Source organism: Rhinolophus ferrumequinum (genome assembly GCF_004115265.2).
Source record: "Rhinolophus ferrumequinum isolate MPI-CBG mRhiFer1 chromosome 5 unlocalized genomic scaffold, mRhiFer1_v1.p scaffold_110_arrow_ctg1, whole genome shotgun sequence".
Taxonomy (NCBI): Eukaryota; Metazoa; Chordata; class Mammalia; order Chiroptera; family Rhinolophidae; genus Rhinolophus; species Rhinolophus ferrumequinum.
Genome location: NW_022680355.1, coordinates 10,964,531 through 10,983,109, shown reverse-complemented (window position 1 = coordinate 10,983,109; position 18,579 = coordinate 10,964,531). Strand labels below are relative to the sequence as shown.

The window sequence follows — 18,579 nt, the reverse complement described above, 5'->3', positions numbered from 1 at the left end:
AGTCATAGTTTCCTTATGAATATATTCTTTTAAAAATATGTGATACATTTCCCTGCTGCTTATCAATATCTTTTTCTTTACGAAATACTTGAAATAATGGCTGGGTAAAAGCTTGTTAACATGAATTGAATAACTGTAAATGTAAACCTGTCCTATCAGATATGACTTATTTAGAATTAATTTCTACTTTTTCCCCCCTTTTTTTGCCAACGTAAAGTGGCTAAAAGCCAAGGTAAGAGATACTACTTATCATTTGATCCACAGTATTACCTCTATATTGATAGAGGCTGCAGAGCCACTAAAATTTGAAAACTCTTCCTATGTCTGTCTGCTTTTTCCCCATAGGATTTATAGTAGATTAAATAAACTCAGTTCAAATCAGCAACATTTAGCTTGGATGTGTTAATATATCAAAGATATATTGACATCTGCATTTATATAGGAACATTAATTTTGCTAACATTTATTGCTTTGCTCATTTTTTGATAGTTGCCTTGCTTTTATTGACTTACAATTAGGAGGTTTCCCAGACATCACGTATGACTTTGTTACTGAATTGTTAGGATAAAGATGATTTTTCAAATGACTATTTTAGCAAATTGACACTGAGATCTGTAGTTTATATTCATGTACACATTTCAGAAATTTTGGGAAACCCAGTACTTGAATGCAAATAAGTTTGATCTCAGTGAACATGTTTAACAAGAAAATAATATATGAAATCCAATAATCTCACCTATATTTTACCATAAATTGGTACGAATAGCACAAAATAGTAGGAAAAGCCAAGTGCAAGTTGTTTCTTGACTTTTTAAAATGTGGTACCAAAGTCTGTTAAAACTGTCTGGGAATCCTTATTTCACATTCTGATATTTAAAAAAATAATAATACATGGTATCAAAACACCAAGGGAACAATTTGATATAAAAATAAAAGCTCTTTTTTCTACATTTTAGCATGGAAATAACCAGCCTGTAAGAACTGGCACACTGTCGAGAACAAATCCTCCTACTCAGAAACCACCAAGTCCTCCTATGTCAGGCCGGGGAACTTTGGGGTAAGAATTCAACCACACTTTACAAGAAAATTCATATGCTAAAGGAAGATATTTCTGTGATTTAATTAAATGTATGGATCCTTGCTATGGGACCTTCTCAATGTGGCGCCACCTTTTATAAATTCATTTTGGTTCTTATTTTGTTGGACACAATCCAAAATGAATTGGCCTGTTTTATAATAATATTCTCTATAGATACCTGTACCAGACAAGTTCTTTTGTATATGTATAAATGAGCATTATTTACATTTTATTTTTTACTTCCTCTTCTAAAAAATTATAAATTTGGCTTAAGTTTATTTCAAATGAACTGACCAGAGGATTCCATGTGGTGCTTTCACATGTATTTACAATATTTATATTATAGAACTTTGAATAAGTGGTCTGTTTTGTGTAGTTTGACTCGGTAACCTGTAGGTCTCCTGCTTCCCCTACTTACCACATGAGTGAGACTCTTTACCTGGAGTACTTCTAACTGCTTCTGCTGGTAATCGTGGGGCCCTTACGGGGAAGGCCAGCTCACAGAGAAGTAGAAAAGGGAACAGTTGGGTGGCTTCTTCCTTCTCAGTTCTCAATGCAATAAAAATATTGAATAATTGGTTATGCCTTTCTGGAATATTGTTCACCTAAGCATAGGAAATAATATATTAGAGTCCTTGTTTTTAGTGGAGGACTGGGAAATCATTATTTTATAGTAATAGAGATCAGTAATCAACTTTTTAATAGAATCTTGGTTATTATTTTCCTTCCGTAAACCCCTTATCCCTGGGGAATAAAAACATATGAAGTTATTAAATAGAAAAGTTAAAATCATTTATTGAGAAATTAATGGCATTACATCTGGGATTAAAATGTACTTGTCCATATATTTCCATATTGAGGTAGGAATAAATTGTAGAGGAGATATTTAGCTTCCATAATGTATAAGAACAGTAGATTATGGGTGACTAAGCTAGAAATAATGTATATTTCAAAGTTTGATATTATTGAGCATTTAAAAAAATTGGAACCAAGATTTTTAGAAATAAGGCTAGAACTTTTAATAAATTACCCTTTCCTATGGCTTTCCTAAGAAAAGGTAACAAATTTAGTTTTTGCATAAAGTAACTAAATTCATATACCCCAATTAAGAATTTTTCTAAAACTTTATTGTTAAAAAATTTAAAAAGTTGTGTTATACTTGGTTACAAAGGGACAGTCACAAATTTGGGGGAAAATAGCATTTTATCTTTCGTATTCATCATTGCTTTCTATAATGCTTCTTTAGACGGAATACTCCTTACAAAACCCTGGAACCTGTTAAACCTCCAACAGTTCCTAATGACTACATGACAAGTCCTGCTAGGCTTGGAAGTCAGCATAGTCCAGGCAGGACAGCTTCTTTAAACCAGAGACCGAGGACACACAGGTAATCCTTCCGGTTGAGCCTTTGAACATTTGAGAGTGGGGGTTATGGACTGGTCACAAACTCTGTGAAGTTGCTAAGTACTGCTCTAATGCTAACACAGAAATAGAGGGGAAAAGTTGAGGATAATAGTATTGGATCTGTTCCTGTAACTTTGTGTCATAACTTCTGTTTTTTAGATTTTTTTAACACATATTTATATTAGCAGATTGCTACTGTATCTTCCTTTTGACAGAGGTACAGATGTACATTTGGATCAACGCTAAAGAGTGTTTTTTAAAACAATCTTTCAAAAAAGATCAAGGCAGCCACTCTTAAATAGTTTTGGATAAGATGTTAAATATCAGAAATTATACAACATGATTTAAACTTGAAGAGATTGGAGGAAAGAAGGCTTAGCTTAGATCTGACCAAGAATTTATTAAGAGAATTGATATACTCTAGAATATGTTATTGTATAAATTGTTTTTAAAAAGTTCTACAAGTCAACTACCCGTTGGATTTTTACAAACTTGGTTATGGAGCATAACATACATTTAGAAAAGTATACACTTTATTAATTATACAACTTCATGGATTAATACAAATTGAACATACTCATGTAGCCATCACCAGGTCAGAAAATGGAACATTACCAACAACCCAGAAGTCCCCCTCAGGTCCTTTTCCCTATTATTAGCTCTCTCTTCTTCCCTTCAATAGTAGCCACTCCATTTGGGGGCACGTTTTATAAAACCAGACAAATTTATTGTATAGCTTAATTTGTTTTATTCTTGTTTCACCTCTCACTTCGTACGTTGGGCAAGAACCTCTGCTTACCTTGACTTTTAGGTTGGTATATCACACATACAACTTAGCAAAATCATGTTTACGGTTTCAACTAAATAAGAGTATCAGGCTGTTAGATGGTGTGTAATTGGCATTTGTTATTGCTGCTGTTAGTAAATAAATTCTTATATTGATATCTGCAGTTACTGTATCAGGTTAAGTTCAGTGAGGACCAAAATTGTTCTTTTTTTGTTTGTTATTGAGTTATTGTATTCAAGCATGGTTTTTGTCTACAGTTTAATCATATTCAGCAACCAGTTAAGACTTAACTTCATTAGATGCTAGGGATATACCGATAAGATACAGTTCTTTTTTGCAGAGCTCCTTCTGTTAAAACAGGGATCAACAAACTTCTTTATAAAGGGCCAGGTTGTCAGTATTTTAGGATCTGTGGACCATATGGTCTCCGTTGCAATTACTCAGCTCCCCATTGTAGCACGAATGCAGTCATGGACAACACATAAATGAATGAGTGAGGCTGTCTTCCAATAATATTTTATATACGGTACTGAAATTTGACTTTCATATAATTTTAATGTGTCATAAATTATTCCCTTTTCGATTTTTTTCCAGCTATTTAAAAATTTAGAAAATGCTCTTAGCTCATAGGTCATAAAAAATTGTATCGTTAGTCAGATTTGGCTTATGGGCTGTAATTTGACAACCTCCATGTTAGAAAAAAGGCAGATAAGCCAATAATTGTAGAAGAGGATAATAAATGCAAATATTTTTATATGTCTGTGATGCATTGATGGCATAAGGCAGAGTATTGATCACCTGGCTTAAGGGAATTAAGGGAAGCCTTCACATTGAATCTATTTTTGTTAATGTAAACAGCTTTCTGGTTTTCTTTCATTAACATGTGATAATGTAATTATAGAATGATCACATTGGAGGAAAAAAATAAAAAGTTTATCTAGGCTGTGCAAGTCTTTGTCCTGTTGAGTTTCTGGGCCTATTGAGTGAATGATGTTAATTTTAAAACATAATACGGAGTCTAAGACTATGCATGCACATATGTACATTTGCATACATGTACATGCACACATTACAAAAACAGTTGGGTAGTGCAAGGTCTTTTACCTTAAGGGACAGTAAATCCATAGGAATTAGCATAGTAGGGAATTGGCTAGAGTTTAACAGTAGCAGCTATTCTAGAATGCCTCACTCTGAAACTTCACGACTGTTTTTTTTTTTTTTTTTTTTCCTCATTTTCCAGAAAATTTCCTGTTTTATCACCGTTCTTTGAGATGAGTGGAGGTTTTCCTACTAATTCCAGACTAAAATTGGTTAACCTTTTTATTGATTTCCATAGCATCTTGTGCATTTTTTTTGTGTGTGGCATCAATCACACTGTTTTTTAATGTCTCTTTTCCCATTCTCACTGTGAGCTCCATGGCAACATGGTTCATGTCTGGTTTATTCACTGCTGTTCATAGTAGGTTTTAAATAAACCCTTATGGACTCATTGGGCTGTTAGATTTTATTGGTCATTCATTTCTCGATAGGATGATCTCTTCTCATACTTGTGAGTACTATGTGATGATTGTATTGGTTTCCAGTATGATTGAGAGGTAGAGTGAAACACAAGAACCACTTCAAGTATTAGGGTTAAAATTTGTATTGAACAGTTTTAAAAACGCATTTTTATATATGTATCATAAAAGGGAATATTTAGTGACTTTGAGTTGAATATTGTAATGTTTTTGGATAAATCTCTAGAATTGCTTTTCTCACATTTTTTTCTTTTCAGTGGAAGTAGTGGGGGAAGTGGAAGTCGAGAAAACAGTGGAAGCAGCAGTATTGGCATTCCCATTGCCGTGCCTACACCTTCACCACCCACTATTGGACCAGGTATGTTACTTATACATCTATTTTAATATGTGGTAGTATTTATGAGCTTGATTATGGAAGTCTGAATTTAGTTTTATTAGATAAGATTATTAAATTTACGCGATTGTTACTAGAATGTAAATGCTAACCACAAATTTGAAAGCATTTCAGGTTGTTTTTCACAGTTTTGAGGGTTTTACCAGCTATTTCTCCTTACACATAAAGCATATTAAATAACTTTATTAAATAACTTTTTGGCCATTTTGCTTAAGAAATACTTGCCTTGGGCACTAGTCAAGAATGGTATTTATTATTTTGAGAGCAAACCAATATTGTTGATACTCTAACCAAAGGATCAGTGTCTATATTGTGAATTATGTATCGATTGACTTTTGATGTTGTCGCATAGGCTAGTATCTCAACTCTGGTGTTAGTTTGTTCTGTGACTTTACTATATTTATATATGATATTCAATACATAGTTCAGTAAAATACCATGAATATGAAATGGGATAATAAAAATAAAAGTTTTTACTTTTTATATTATATAAAAAATTTAAAAATCATTGCAGAGCATTAAATTAGTCCCTTGATTTTTTTAGTAAATGAAATTAAGACTTTGTATTGTTAAAAATATACATTTTAAAAGTAAGTATGATAGTCAGTACTGTTAGGGAAAAATTACTAGCTTCTCAAGGATGTTGTTGAAAAAAGGAGAAAAAGTTACTTAAAAAACAGGCATATTTTATAGTTAATATAGGTGTGAACTCAATGGCCTCTTAGTAAAATTCTTAACTCATTTGAACATGCTTTACATATGGGTGTGTCTCTCTCTTTTTTTCTTTTTTCCAAAACATTGTACTTTCTTACTGTTTCAGAATGTTTAGTTCTCTTTCTTGCACTCTGACCTGAATTATAAACTATTTTATTAGAAAACATTTCTGTCCCTCCTCCTTCTGGAGCTCCACCAGCACCACCTCTTCCACCACTTCTCCCAGTGAACACTGTGATAGGTGAGATTGCATAACCATTGGAGTGATTTAACTTACTTTGCATAATTCATAATAAACTCCTCTGTTAGACTGCTAGCTTTTATAGTCATTAGGTTGTAAGTGGTTATACAAAGGTTAAAGTGTTAAATCTAATTTACACTAATTTCTGGTGAAAGGCCTCTGAAGTTACACAGAAAACAAATATAAAACAAATTCCTCTATAAAATGAAATGCTTCTGTGCTTAGTTTATAACCAATTTAATGTGGTTTGTATTTGTTGTTTGTTTAGAATTTTCTAGGAAAAGTATAGCAGTGATTGTTCAAAAACTGTTTTAAAATTAGTAATGTAATTTTTTTTTAAAGTGAAACTTGATTTGGAACTCCCTGGTATATGCAACAGTCAAAATACTGGAGTGAAGATGGGGGACAGGATGAAGAAAAATGGAAAGGAAAATGAGATGTGTGGTATGGGGTGCTTTGAGGCTTTCCTATGGATCACAATTTGAAAAACTCCAGTATAGCCAAACATTTTTTCCAGTAAAAACTTTTAAATTGTTCCCAAGTTGAGGGTGACTGAGTTGAGCGTATAAAGAATTCCATATATACACTCAGTATAAAACCCTTCAGCCTAGAAATATACAATAGTAATACTCTGGGTAGAAATGGATAATGAGATGTTTCAAATAATGAGAACTGAGTTTCATTATTGTGAAATAAAGCCATCTAGCAACATCTTTTCAAAACATTTGCACTTGTGCTCAAAGGAAAAGGGGCAAAAGAATGTAATAAAAAAAAGACCCTAATAATAGAAATTGTTGGCAGAAAGTCCGTGTAGAAAAAAAATCCCCTCAACCTAATTGATGATCAGAAAAATGAAAATTCAAACCATAGTGAGATACTACTTTTTTATCTACCAGATAGGTAAAAACGAAGACAGGTAAAAATGATAGGTAAAAATGAAGTGGAATCACATGCTGGTGAGGCTGTACAGGGAAGCGCATTGCTGGTAGGAGTTTACCTGGTGATGCACTCACTTTGGAAAGTGCTTTGTTAGCTAGTCAAGTTGATAGATTTCTCCTTAGATTTATCAATTTCATCTGTAGCTATTTACCCTAGAGAACTGATTCTCAAAATATGGTTACAGGATCCTGGGGGATGCCAAGATCCTTTCATGGGATTTTTGAGGTCAGAACTATAGTCATAATAAAATTTATTTACCTTTTTCATCTCATTCTGGTACTGTGGGATTTTCCAGAGGCTACACGACATGATAATATGAATGTGTATATGTGTATTCATGTATTTTAAAGATATATCAGTTTTAATTTCTAACATAATTACCTATTGCTATTGCTCACCCAACAAAAGCTTTTTGAGGTTGTCTAATTTTAAAGAATGGACCCTAAGACTATGAAGTTTAAAAACCACTGTCATAGAGCAGAAGCTTTTGGAGTATGACCCTGGCCCCCCAGCATCGTCATTGTGGTGGAACTAGTTAGAAATGTGAACTCTCAGGTCCCATTCTAGACCCACTAAGTCAGAAACTCTGAGGACGGAGTCCAGCAGTCTATATTTAACAGTCCCTCAACTGGGCTTGATCTGGTCCACACTGAAGTTTGAGAACCACTGTTCTAGAGAAACTCAGGAGTCATATTTAGGAATGTTAATTAGTAGTAGTAGTAATAATAGCAAAACTCTAGATGTAATTGAAATGTTCAAGAGAATGATAAATTGTGGCATGTTTACATGTAAAGCACTAAAATTGGATGATATATTGATATACTTATCAACATGGATGAATCTTAAAAATAATATGAAGGAAAAAGAGGAAGCCAACAGAATACAGAATACATAATCATTTTATTATAAAAACTTTTAAATTTTCAAAATCTCTCTGTGTATTGATTGTGTAAGATTATATATCTGTGATTTTAAAAAAAAAGCTATGTATAGTAAAGAAAGCAAATGTTTAACACATACCTTTTGGGGCTTGGGATCCAGAAGGGGGCATACAGGAAGCTTCAGTGATAATGGTAATCCTCTTTCTTGGAGCAGGATATTTTTTTTTTTTTAAATTATATATATTTATAAGGTATATTTATGTAAATAGGTTCTATATAATCATTACATACAATATATACTATATATTACCATATAGCATATGCATTTATAATTTATATGTAATATAGTTATGTATATATATCAATCACACACCCTTTGGTATTATAATTTATTTTATAAATCATTAAAATAAATTCTAAAATAGTCATAGTTTGGAACTGATAAATAGTTGGTGTTTGGTTTTAAATCACCAAGAAAAATAACTTAGATTTTATACACATTTTATTACATATCAGAGAAATATAAAAATGATTTTACAGAGATTTCTATTAAAAATGGTTATAGAGTTACATCTTATATTTCGAGAAAACCTAGCTGTCCAAATTTACTCATGAAAACTTTTGAATAGACTGATTTTTAAGATGTGTTTCTATTTAGAAAATGAACTTGTGGATGATTCAAGTAACTAGTGACTGCCTATGGCTTGGGAGCTCCAAAATGTTCAGTATTAGCACTGCTTCTAATGAACAAGCTCTGCTGTACGGTTTTATCTACTAATACCTTTTATGACTTCTAGGGGAGGTTAAATTAGACAACTGAATGAAAATAAACTAGGATGCTGTCTTTTTACTTAGTTGTGCTTGGATTGGGTAAAGAGGATAATATTAATCCCAAAGTTACCTTTGGAAAGTAGAGTTAACTTTAGAGGCTTTGAACTTTATTAACCCTTTAAGTATTAAACTTTTGCAATGTTGGTAAAGGTGGCATTGAATAAAATTTTAAGTATTAATACTTTAGTCAGTTTATGCATTATAATTTTTTTAAAAAGATTGCTTTGGGTGTGGTATGGAAAAACCCTCCAAGTATGGAGAAAGACAGTGGATTTTCTACACAAAGCTGCCTTAAAATGTCTACTTTACAGTCTAAAATTTTTTCCAGTTTTGTCAGTTACAAAAATTTAAGTGATAGGGAAAAGTATGTTATTAAAGTAGAGATACACAAGGAATCTGACAACATATTTAAGAGCTTTGAATGTAGAAGTTGTACTCCTTTTTAAAATGATTCTCCTGTAATATGTATTGATAACTGCTAATACAGTAAATTCAAATAAATATAGTGCTATGTATGGAAATATGCTTACCTGTTTACATTTTATAACTTAAACTGGATTTGGCTGGATAGATTCTTACACTGTACTTCTGAAGATTTGTCTGTCAATAGAAAGGAAGAAGTTTGTATACCAGATAGAAATACATTTACATTTAAAAACTGACGCTTTTCACCTCAGACTATATTTTGTATCTATTTTGTTGGAGAGACACAATTTACATATAAAAGCTATGTGTTCTAAAATGATACAAAAAATGTATATATAATATTAGCAAAATACGATTTGGAATTATGCTAAATTAAAGGTTTAAGAATGTTACATATTTACTTTTGCAGCTTTCCACACAGTATCTGTTTTTCCTTCTGTTTGTAACTTCAGAGCTAGAGCTATTTGTGTTTTACCTTTACTTTTCTCTTTATTTTGTGCTGTGGGCTTTAAAAAAGTAATAACGACTTCTTACTGAGAGTCCCTCTCTCTTTGTTCTGCTATTGGAGGTGACAAACAGTGCTCAAGTTCTTTGTTGGTTGCTTTTGACTAATGCTTTTCAGCGGCCCCGGGCTCAGCTCCTGGCTCCCAGTATGGCACAATGACCAGGCAGATTTCTCGACACAACTCTACCACTTCTTCGACTTCTTCTGGTGGATACAGACGGACTCCCTCTGTGACTGCTCAGTTTTCTGCTCAGCCTCATGTTAATGGAGGTCCACTTTATTCTCAGAATTCAAGTAAGCTTGTGCTTTGCAGGCGTACAGCAATAGTGGAACTCCTTTTGAAGGAAACTGAAACTGTTAATTCTTACCAGTGATAGACAGCAATTGAAACCATACTATTTCATGTTCATTTTTGCTTTAGGAAGTTAGTTCTTGAATTATACCATTTAAAAAGTAATTGCTTATCACTTTCTCGCAAAAAAATTCAGGCTTGGTATACTTGTATACTAAAAATTACCTTTAATATGCTTTCCTATATTTTTATTACTATAAATAGAACTAGAGAAGAACACCACTGAAATTAAACTGAATTAATTTTTATTGGCATATTTGAGGTTTTTCAATAACAGTAAAATTTAAAACACTGAACATCGTTTTTCTTTTAAAATAATATAACGAAATTGCTGGCTATCACTTTTAAGCTTGTTAACCTATGCTGAAATGAGTTCAAAACTATTAAAAAAACATTTGTGGTGTGTGCCTATTCTGTCTCTGAATAATTATAACAGTAAGGAGGATTTTCTTTTGATTTCTTCCTTTTTCACCTCAAATTGCACATCTCAACACTAACTGCAATCAGTGTTTAAAGGTGATAAGATTAGAAAATGGTTTGGGCATGTAATGTTAGGAAGTTTGAATTACTTATGGTAGTCATTAATTTTGCTTTCCATAGTCAGATGCTTAATCCAAAAAGGAAAAAAACAGATAAAGAAATCTGAAATGAGCCTGTTGTCCAGCATTTGTTACTGGCTTGAAGTGGTGATCACTGGGCCTAGATTAAAACACTTTCCCCATGTAGTTTTTGTAGTAGCTATTTTCTAGAGCTGTGTGTTTTATTAGTTTACTTACAAAACACTGAATACTCCCCATGTGTACATAGGAAGTTGGTTTAAGTTCTTTTTATTTATTAGGTTGGTGCAAAAGTAATTGTGCTTTTTGCAATTTTTAACCTTTTAAACCACAATTACTTTTGCACCAACCTAATATAATGCATGTTCTGAACATATATTTTAAAGCGGAACTGGGGGAAAGTTACCTTATTTGTTTTTTGTTTAATTTTAGAGTTAAAGATTAATTGTGTTATAACAAAAAAACTCATAAGAATTGAAAACCACTTTAGCAGAAGTGTCAGATATCCCAAATTTATACAGCCTTTTTCTAGACTAAAATTGTCATCCAAACTATAATACTAAGAAACTTTACCAGTTAGAATTTTACCTCACATTTTCCCTGGTCTCCTTTGGTAGTGAAAGGAAGCTAAGTCTGAATATTCCACAGATTATCTGATTATCAGCTCACTAGTTTCATGAACTTCTTTTTTTTCATGTTATGCTGCATTTTTAGATCCCATCTTTATGTTTCTGATTTTTCTTCTCATTTAGACACTTAATTTACTCTGCAAATAGAACTTTTGGTGACTTTTCACCTAATCCATGTTTGTGTAGTTTTATTTTAACAGTACTTGGGAGGGTTGCTTATTCTCAGACAAAACATTTTCATTACTGAATGTCTGTCTTTTGATATTTTAAAGCAAATTTTGCCTTAAATTTTAAATATATTATTGTATGTTGTCAGATTAATTATCCTTCAATTTGAGTTACTGTTGGTGTTGTAATAGTAGTAGATATAAATGTTGTTAGTGTTTTGATGTGCATATTTCTTTCTGTCTAAATGTGGTGGTAATGATTAGTAGCTTTTCTTTTTCTTTCCGTACTAACCAGCATGGCTAGTTAGTAAGGGTTGTTTCTAAAAAAATTTTTTTAGATTTGTGGGAGTTCTTTAAAAATCAAGACCTGTAACATTTTATTCATTTAAGAGCTTTCTATATACAGAGTATCAGAATGAATGAGGACCAACTTCATAGTGAGTTGAATGCTATTTTTAGCCATATAGTGGGTATTATTGAACATATATTGCTTTGTTAAGTAATTGCTTCTTTGAACACTGAACTTCTTTCAAATTTTTATGCTTACCAACAAAATTTGTAAATCGGTTTAATTGAAACTACCTTTCGATTACATGATCCTTGGGAACCAATAATTGTTTTTCTCTGTCAATTGAATGTCACTTCTTGGTGACTGCCAGTAAACAATTTTGTGATACATTCTTGTTGACTTTTTTGAGCAATCTTTGGCAAAAAAAATTTAGAAATTTAGAAATTGTCTTTCTAAAATGAGACAAAGTGGTAAATGTATGTATACTTCCAGTTTGTTACAATTTTTAATACATTTGCTGCTCATATAAGCATTTGGTATCAGTTTTTTAATAGATTATGTCCTCTCCAGAAAGAAGTTGGAATATATTTTCAGCTACCCAGTGACTTGTTAGAAATTACTTCAGTGCAAATAATTCCATATTTTAACCTATTGTTAGATCAAGTTTCCTTTTTTAGAACACTGATAATAAAAAGGTCACTCTTGAAATATATCCCATAAAACTCAGTGAACAATTAACATGGTATATGAAGCACTCTTTTTCCCTAATAAATTTAGGAGTGATGTCTTTAAAATTGTCAACTTAAAAAGTAACAGTAACCTTGTTTTACAAACAAGAGTTTTTCCTGGAGAGCTGTGTGTAAATTGAGATATATAATAAGAACTGTCTTTAAAGGAAAACTGTGCTTAATGTAGTTATTTATACATGGAATAAATAGCTATTTCATGACGTATTTATTTATGTGGGTTCTAATTTGCAACATTACCTGAAAGTTAGACAAATCTGTTGGGTTATAGAAATATGGAAACACAATATCCTGGAAACCTCTATCAGTATTTCACTATTAACTTTTTTTTTTTAAGTGTTTCCTTAGATTTTGAAAATTACATTGCATGAAAGTGAATGTGATGGTAAATTTAAATCTTCCCCGAACAATATAACATTAGGATTAAATAAAATGTATTTGTTTTCTAGTTGGCTAAGTACAACTCAGCTTTAGGTTTGCTAGTGGGTAATGAACTTGAAGAAGGTTCTGCAGGTTTTTGTTTTGTTTTTTGTTTTGTTTTGTTTCATTGGCAAACTGTTCTTTGCATACTTATGTTTGTGGTCCTTGTAACTGACTTCTGCTTTTTGTTTGTTTCCTTTTCTTTCCTTTATCTGTTTTACTTCCCCCCATACTGTGTTGTTGCTACCAGTTTCTATTGCTCCGCCCCCTCCCCCTATGCCTCAGTTGACTCCACAGATACCTCTCACAGGCTTCGTGGCCAGGGTGCAGGAAAACAGTAAGTTTGGAAAAACTGAGCTATCAAAGAGTAGAGGCTGTCTCCTTGTAGCATGCATGGCTGATAAGTCATCAGTTTTCCTTACTTTTTTTGGGACGCTAATCTTATCTTGAAAATAGGTGCAGATGCGCTATTGAAACTGAAGAGCACGGTCTTCAGTTTTTTTCCTCTGGTGTGCATGATTACTGACCCATCTAAATTTCAAAACTGAGACTTTCTTACATATTTACATGATCTAAAACATGAAATCTGATCTTTGCAGATTCTTATGGAAAGAATATCAAACACAGAAATTTACATTGGATGGAAACTGCCAGCTTCAATAATTATTAGGGAAATTAGTTAGAAAAGATTTTGTATTCTGTTGCCAGCAAATTCATAAAGGCATAGATAGTTATACTGTGCGATTAAATTTATTGTGCGCTTGGGACAGTTTTTTGTTTTCCCTTTTAATTACACAGGTTTTTGGAGAAAGTTTTATAGCCTCAGATTTTGATACATAAATAATTTTGAACCTATATAAAGATTCATTGTTAGGATGAGAATGAATCTGTAAGAATAAGTAAATTATATCCATGATATCTATCCATGTAAGTAAGAGTGATAATCATTGTAGAGCCCTCTTTATGTTTTTGGCTACATGCAGGCTCATGAGGATTATTTACGAATATGCAAATCTGTCAGTTATTTTTAGGTCAGAATTAATGAGTTTTGGAAATGCTTTTGAATATGTGGATTTAATTAGGATAGAGTAGTTTATATTGCTGCCTGATTAAGGCTCTGGAAGATGTATAATCCTAGCTATATGATCATAGTGAATGTTATTTGGCAAAATGAAGACTACGACAATCACAGAATTACATTGTTGAGATTAAGATGGTAAGGTGGTCTGGGAGTAAAATTTACTGCTAGTAATTTGGGACCATCACCATGCAGATAACTCTCAGAATGGTTTGAACAAATGTGTAACCCACTTGAGCAGCCCATCTTCTAGGAGACTACATTGTGGCAAATTCCATTGTTCAGCTTTTGCTGACCCTATTGTGTTACTCTACCTATTTCCTCCTTTCCTCTAGTCAGATATTTGTTTATTCAGTGTTATGTGCTAGTCTTTGGGAAAAATACAAATAGTCTAAGACAAAGTCCCTACCTTCAAGAAATGTATGTTTTAATGGATTTATAAAACATTGTACTTTCAAAATACTGAAATTTCTGAGTGTAAACCAACTTTGAAATTTGTTTATAAACTCTAATGTGTTTAAATATGTAAAAATAAGTGAATCTTATTTTAAAAATAAGTGAATAAGGGTTAATTGCTGGTCCTTAATGCTCTAAGAGTTTAAAAACTAAGCCAGTTAAACCTTGTGAGCTGCCTTAACAGCCAAGAATTTTTAGGAACTACGTATTTAAAAATTATCATAATGAACATCCATTTAATGGGTCCAAAGCTCATTGCCTAGCTTTTTGGTAACTTTTTTTCCATAGAAATTCAGAATGAATGTACATTATTCTAGGCATGCCTGGTTTTTGCTAAAGAGGTCCATTTGGTACTATTTTAGTTCTTTTTACCAAACATATGAACTTGAGTCAATCAGTCATTCTCCTCGTGCTGTTGAATGCTCAACTTTATTTGGCATCTATTTGCTTTGAAAGCATGTTAGGAAGATTGGTGAGAAACTGTGTATCAGTATCTTAAATGTTTTTTGAACTACAAATTTTCTGTGTTCTCTTCAGTATTCAGTTTCTTCAATACTGAGTTCCACTAACTCAAAGTTGGTGATAATGAATGCATGTAGCAGTTAACCTATTAATGAGTGTTTCAGTTTAAGACATGAGCCTTTAAAAAAGTCATCAGTGTTTATACATATGTTTATGATTAACATCAGAAAACATTTTTCAACTAATTACAGCCAGTGCTAGACAAAGTATTATGCGTAGAGAATTAGATTGACCAGACTCCTGCCCCTGTGTATATATAGTGAAGATAAGCCAGTGGAGATTCACTGTAGGTGGACATGAAGACAACTGAATGAAAACATTAAACTAATAAGTAATATATAAAATCCAGAGTAGATGCAATTTAGGGATTCAGGCAAACATATATAATTTACACATTAAGCCAAATTAAGGATATCAGCTTTGGCTCTTTGATGGATTCACACCTATTTTCTTATCCTCTTACGAGTAATAGAAAGCTTTATGGAGTATTTATGGGTAAAAATAAAATAGACCCAGGCATTCAATGGAAAAATAAATTGTAGACTATCAGAATTAGCATCACCACAGGATAAAATAGAAATCACAGAATTAAAGTGGTTATGGAAATAGGGCTGTTATGCAAATGTTTCAAGTCTCGGTCCCTCAGTTACATTTGAGGCACATTATTCCAAATAGGGTGGAATAAACTTTAAAACCTGTATTACAGATAGATTATGACTGCTTTTTTTGATCACATAAATAGCCCCAGAAATTGACATTTGAGTTAGTATATTGTTATTCTAAATTTCTCCCCTGCAGTTATTTATAAGTCCCGTATCAATTTATACCAAAACATTTTCATGTCATTAACTTTTAAAAAAATATGTGGATCAGAAATTTAAATTAGAATTAGTTGTGTTCTAGCTTTGACTTCCTTAATATTGGGAGCATTTGTTACCTGGTGTCATAATAGTTCAGTGAACACAGTTCTAGCCTGACATTTTCCCATTTCACTGTTTACACTTTTGATTATTTAAATCACACACAGACACATACCACAACCATCTAGAATTTGAGGTATGAGTTGTTTTTATTGTTCTGCATGATACAAGTTACTTTCTGTTTGTTTTTTTTAATTACCTCCCCATAATACTTTATTTTTTAAAATCTTTGTTGTGGATGTATTCTTAGAAAATTGGATCTTTAGGATCTAGTCTCTCCCTCATCCCATCTTTATGTTTTACTAGCAATAATGCAAAAATCTTAGCTTGCTTTCTATATTACAAAAGTTGATTATAACTACAAACATTTTAAAAAATGTTCAATGAGATTTGCTAGTTTGGAATTTCTTAATTTTTAATTTAGTTTTCTCTCATCTTGTTAAAATTTAAATAAAAGAATAGAAAATACGTAGAAGCGGATTTAATACCACCACCAACTTTAATTCTCCGTTAAAACAAACAAAAATATCCACGCACTTATTTCTGGGGAGCTAAAGATATTAAAAGCCAAAATCAGGGACATGAATGTGCACAGTGAATGGTTTTCAAACCATTAATGTAATGTTATTCATTATGATTATTGTAGTCCAAATGACAAAAGTGACTAAGGAACAAGGCTAAGAGTGACATTTGTTCTGATCTGAGCCTTGGAATAAGGAAACTTACTTACTCCTTTCTCCTTTAAAAAAAAAAAAAAGATTTTTGTCAACTAACCTGCTTCGTTCATTAATTTGTAGCACTTCCTAATACCCTTATTTTTACCTCATTTTATTACTGCAAAATTATTCTTAAGAGTAGTAGAAGCTTTAACACACCAAGCTTTTATTTCTAATCATTGCATGTTTTCTTATAGTGCATGCTGTATATGACTTAGAGCTTTCTTAAATTCTGTTAATTTATGAATTAGTCTAATTTCTGATTCAAATTATCTGAATTTTTTTAGTTGCTGATAGTCCAACTCCACCCCCACCCCCCCCACCAGACGACATTCCCATGTTTGATGACTCCCCGCCTCCCCCCCCACCACCTCCAGTGGATTATGAAGACGAGGAGGCTGCAGTAGTTCAGTATAATGACCCGTATGCAGATGGAGATCCTGCTTGGGCCCCCAAGAATTATATTGAGAAAGGTGAGCTACAGTCATCACTGAATTGGTGTAAAGGAAAATAACCTAATTATAGAATTTTAGAGTTATGAAGAACATCTAATCCAGTGTTGTTAACCTTTTGAAAAGCCTTACCAGCCAAAATGATTTCATTAAACCTTATTTCCTATACATTCCCAATGTAAGGGGAGGACTCTTAATGTTTTCAATTAAAAGTATAATGTACGTGTGCTTTTTCAAATGACATATGCTTCTAGCTGGAGATTAACTGGCCTGTATGCATTTCATAGTGAGTCAACTCAGGCAGAAAAAAGAAGTGAAATGATTTACTAGTCATATAAGTAGTAAAGATTTCAAACAAAATTCCGAAGCTTATAATAAGAACAGATACCTTTCATATCTAAATATTTTAAAATATATTGGGACTATCACAAGAAAAAGCTTCAATTTAAAGTTTTCAGTTGGTTGATCTTATGACAGAGAAGATAATCATTTCATGAAATGATGTATAACTTTAATGTCCAAATTTACCTAAATTACCTGACCACTCACTTTTACATATCAAGAAATGGTAGAAAAGAAACAAATCTTGTTTTTAGAGAGTTTATTTGCATTTTGTCATCCAATTCTGTGCCATATTTCTGTAGCGATGTGGAAAATGCTTCTAATTTAGTTAATAACATTTGGTTGCATTTGAAATGTATTATTCCCTTCCATTGGCTTCACTGGATTAACTGACTTTGAGCAAGTAGGTGTAGCTCTTGAGACCTGTTGCATTCTCTCTTGTCCAAATAATTGAATACATGGCAAAAAGTAAATTTGCTATTTCTCTTTTTTATGTTTTTAAACAGTAAATATTCTACATGTTGTTCAAGAAGTCTTGAATATTCTGCTTTACCTTTAGATTCTCATGTACTTCAAATAGAGACACGTGGTTATTATGAGAGTGATAAGCTTGAGTAGTCTTCAGTTGTGTTTTTACCTATATTGTCTGGCTTGGAAAAGCAAATTTAACTTTAAGTATCTATGAAATTGGGACTATTACGTTTATATAAGTTGACAAATTTGGAATTATATAATGGTTAATATATTTGGAATCATATAATGGTTAATATACTTAGTAACAGAGCAGGATTTAAAAACACCTTCACAAGTTGAAATGATGAGTCTTAAAGCAGGGGTCATCACACGTTTTTTGTAAAAGACCAGATAAATATTTTTAACTTTCTTTAAAAATGGAGGTATAATTGACATAACGTTATATCAGTTTTAGGTGTACAACGTAATGATTCGGTATCTGTACATATTGCAAAATGAAATATTTTCAACTTTGCCAGCCACAGTCTCTTGATACAACTATTCATCCCGACTGTTATAACACAAAAGCAGCCATAGACAATACAGAAGTGAGTGCATGTGCCTGTGTTCCAATAAAACTTGATACTTAAAAAAGGCAGTGGCTTGGATTTAGCCGTGGGCCATTGTTTGCTGACCCCTCTTCTAAATCGAAACGTTGCTATTTAGTAGGATTATATTTAAAGCTTTTAATAGTCACCTTTAT

General features: G+C 32.3%; 1 protein-coding gene across 10 annotated transcripts in view; it reads left to right on the top strand.

Annotated features, from left to right (window-relative positions):
• ABI1 (abl interactor 1) overlaps positions 1-18,579 on the top strand; it is a 109,653-nt gene that overhangs the window by 86,684 nt on the left and 4,390 nt on the right. The window contains exons 4-11 of one of the 10 annotated variants that reach the window (XM_033100618.1): positions 218-232; positions 957-1,057; positions 2,325-2,465; positions 5,044-5,144; positions 6,055-6,135; positions 9,835-10,011; positions 13,128-13,214; positions 16,857-17,042. In XM_033100618.1, the coding sequence (XP_032956509.1) occupies positions 218-232; positions 957-1,057; positions 2,325-2,465; positions 5,044-5,144; positions 6,055-6,135; positions 9,835-10,011; positions 13,128-13,214; positions 16,857-17,042 (889 nt within the window). The remainder of the gene's footprint in view (positions 1-217; positions 233-956; positions 1,058-2,324; positions 2,466-5,043; positions 5,145-6,054; positions 6,136-9,834; positions 10,012-13,127; positions 13,215-16,856; positions 17,043-18,579) is intronic. The other 9 variants (XM_033100620.1, XM_033100621.1, XM_033100619.1 and 6 more) reach the window with 9 other exon arrangements.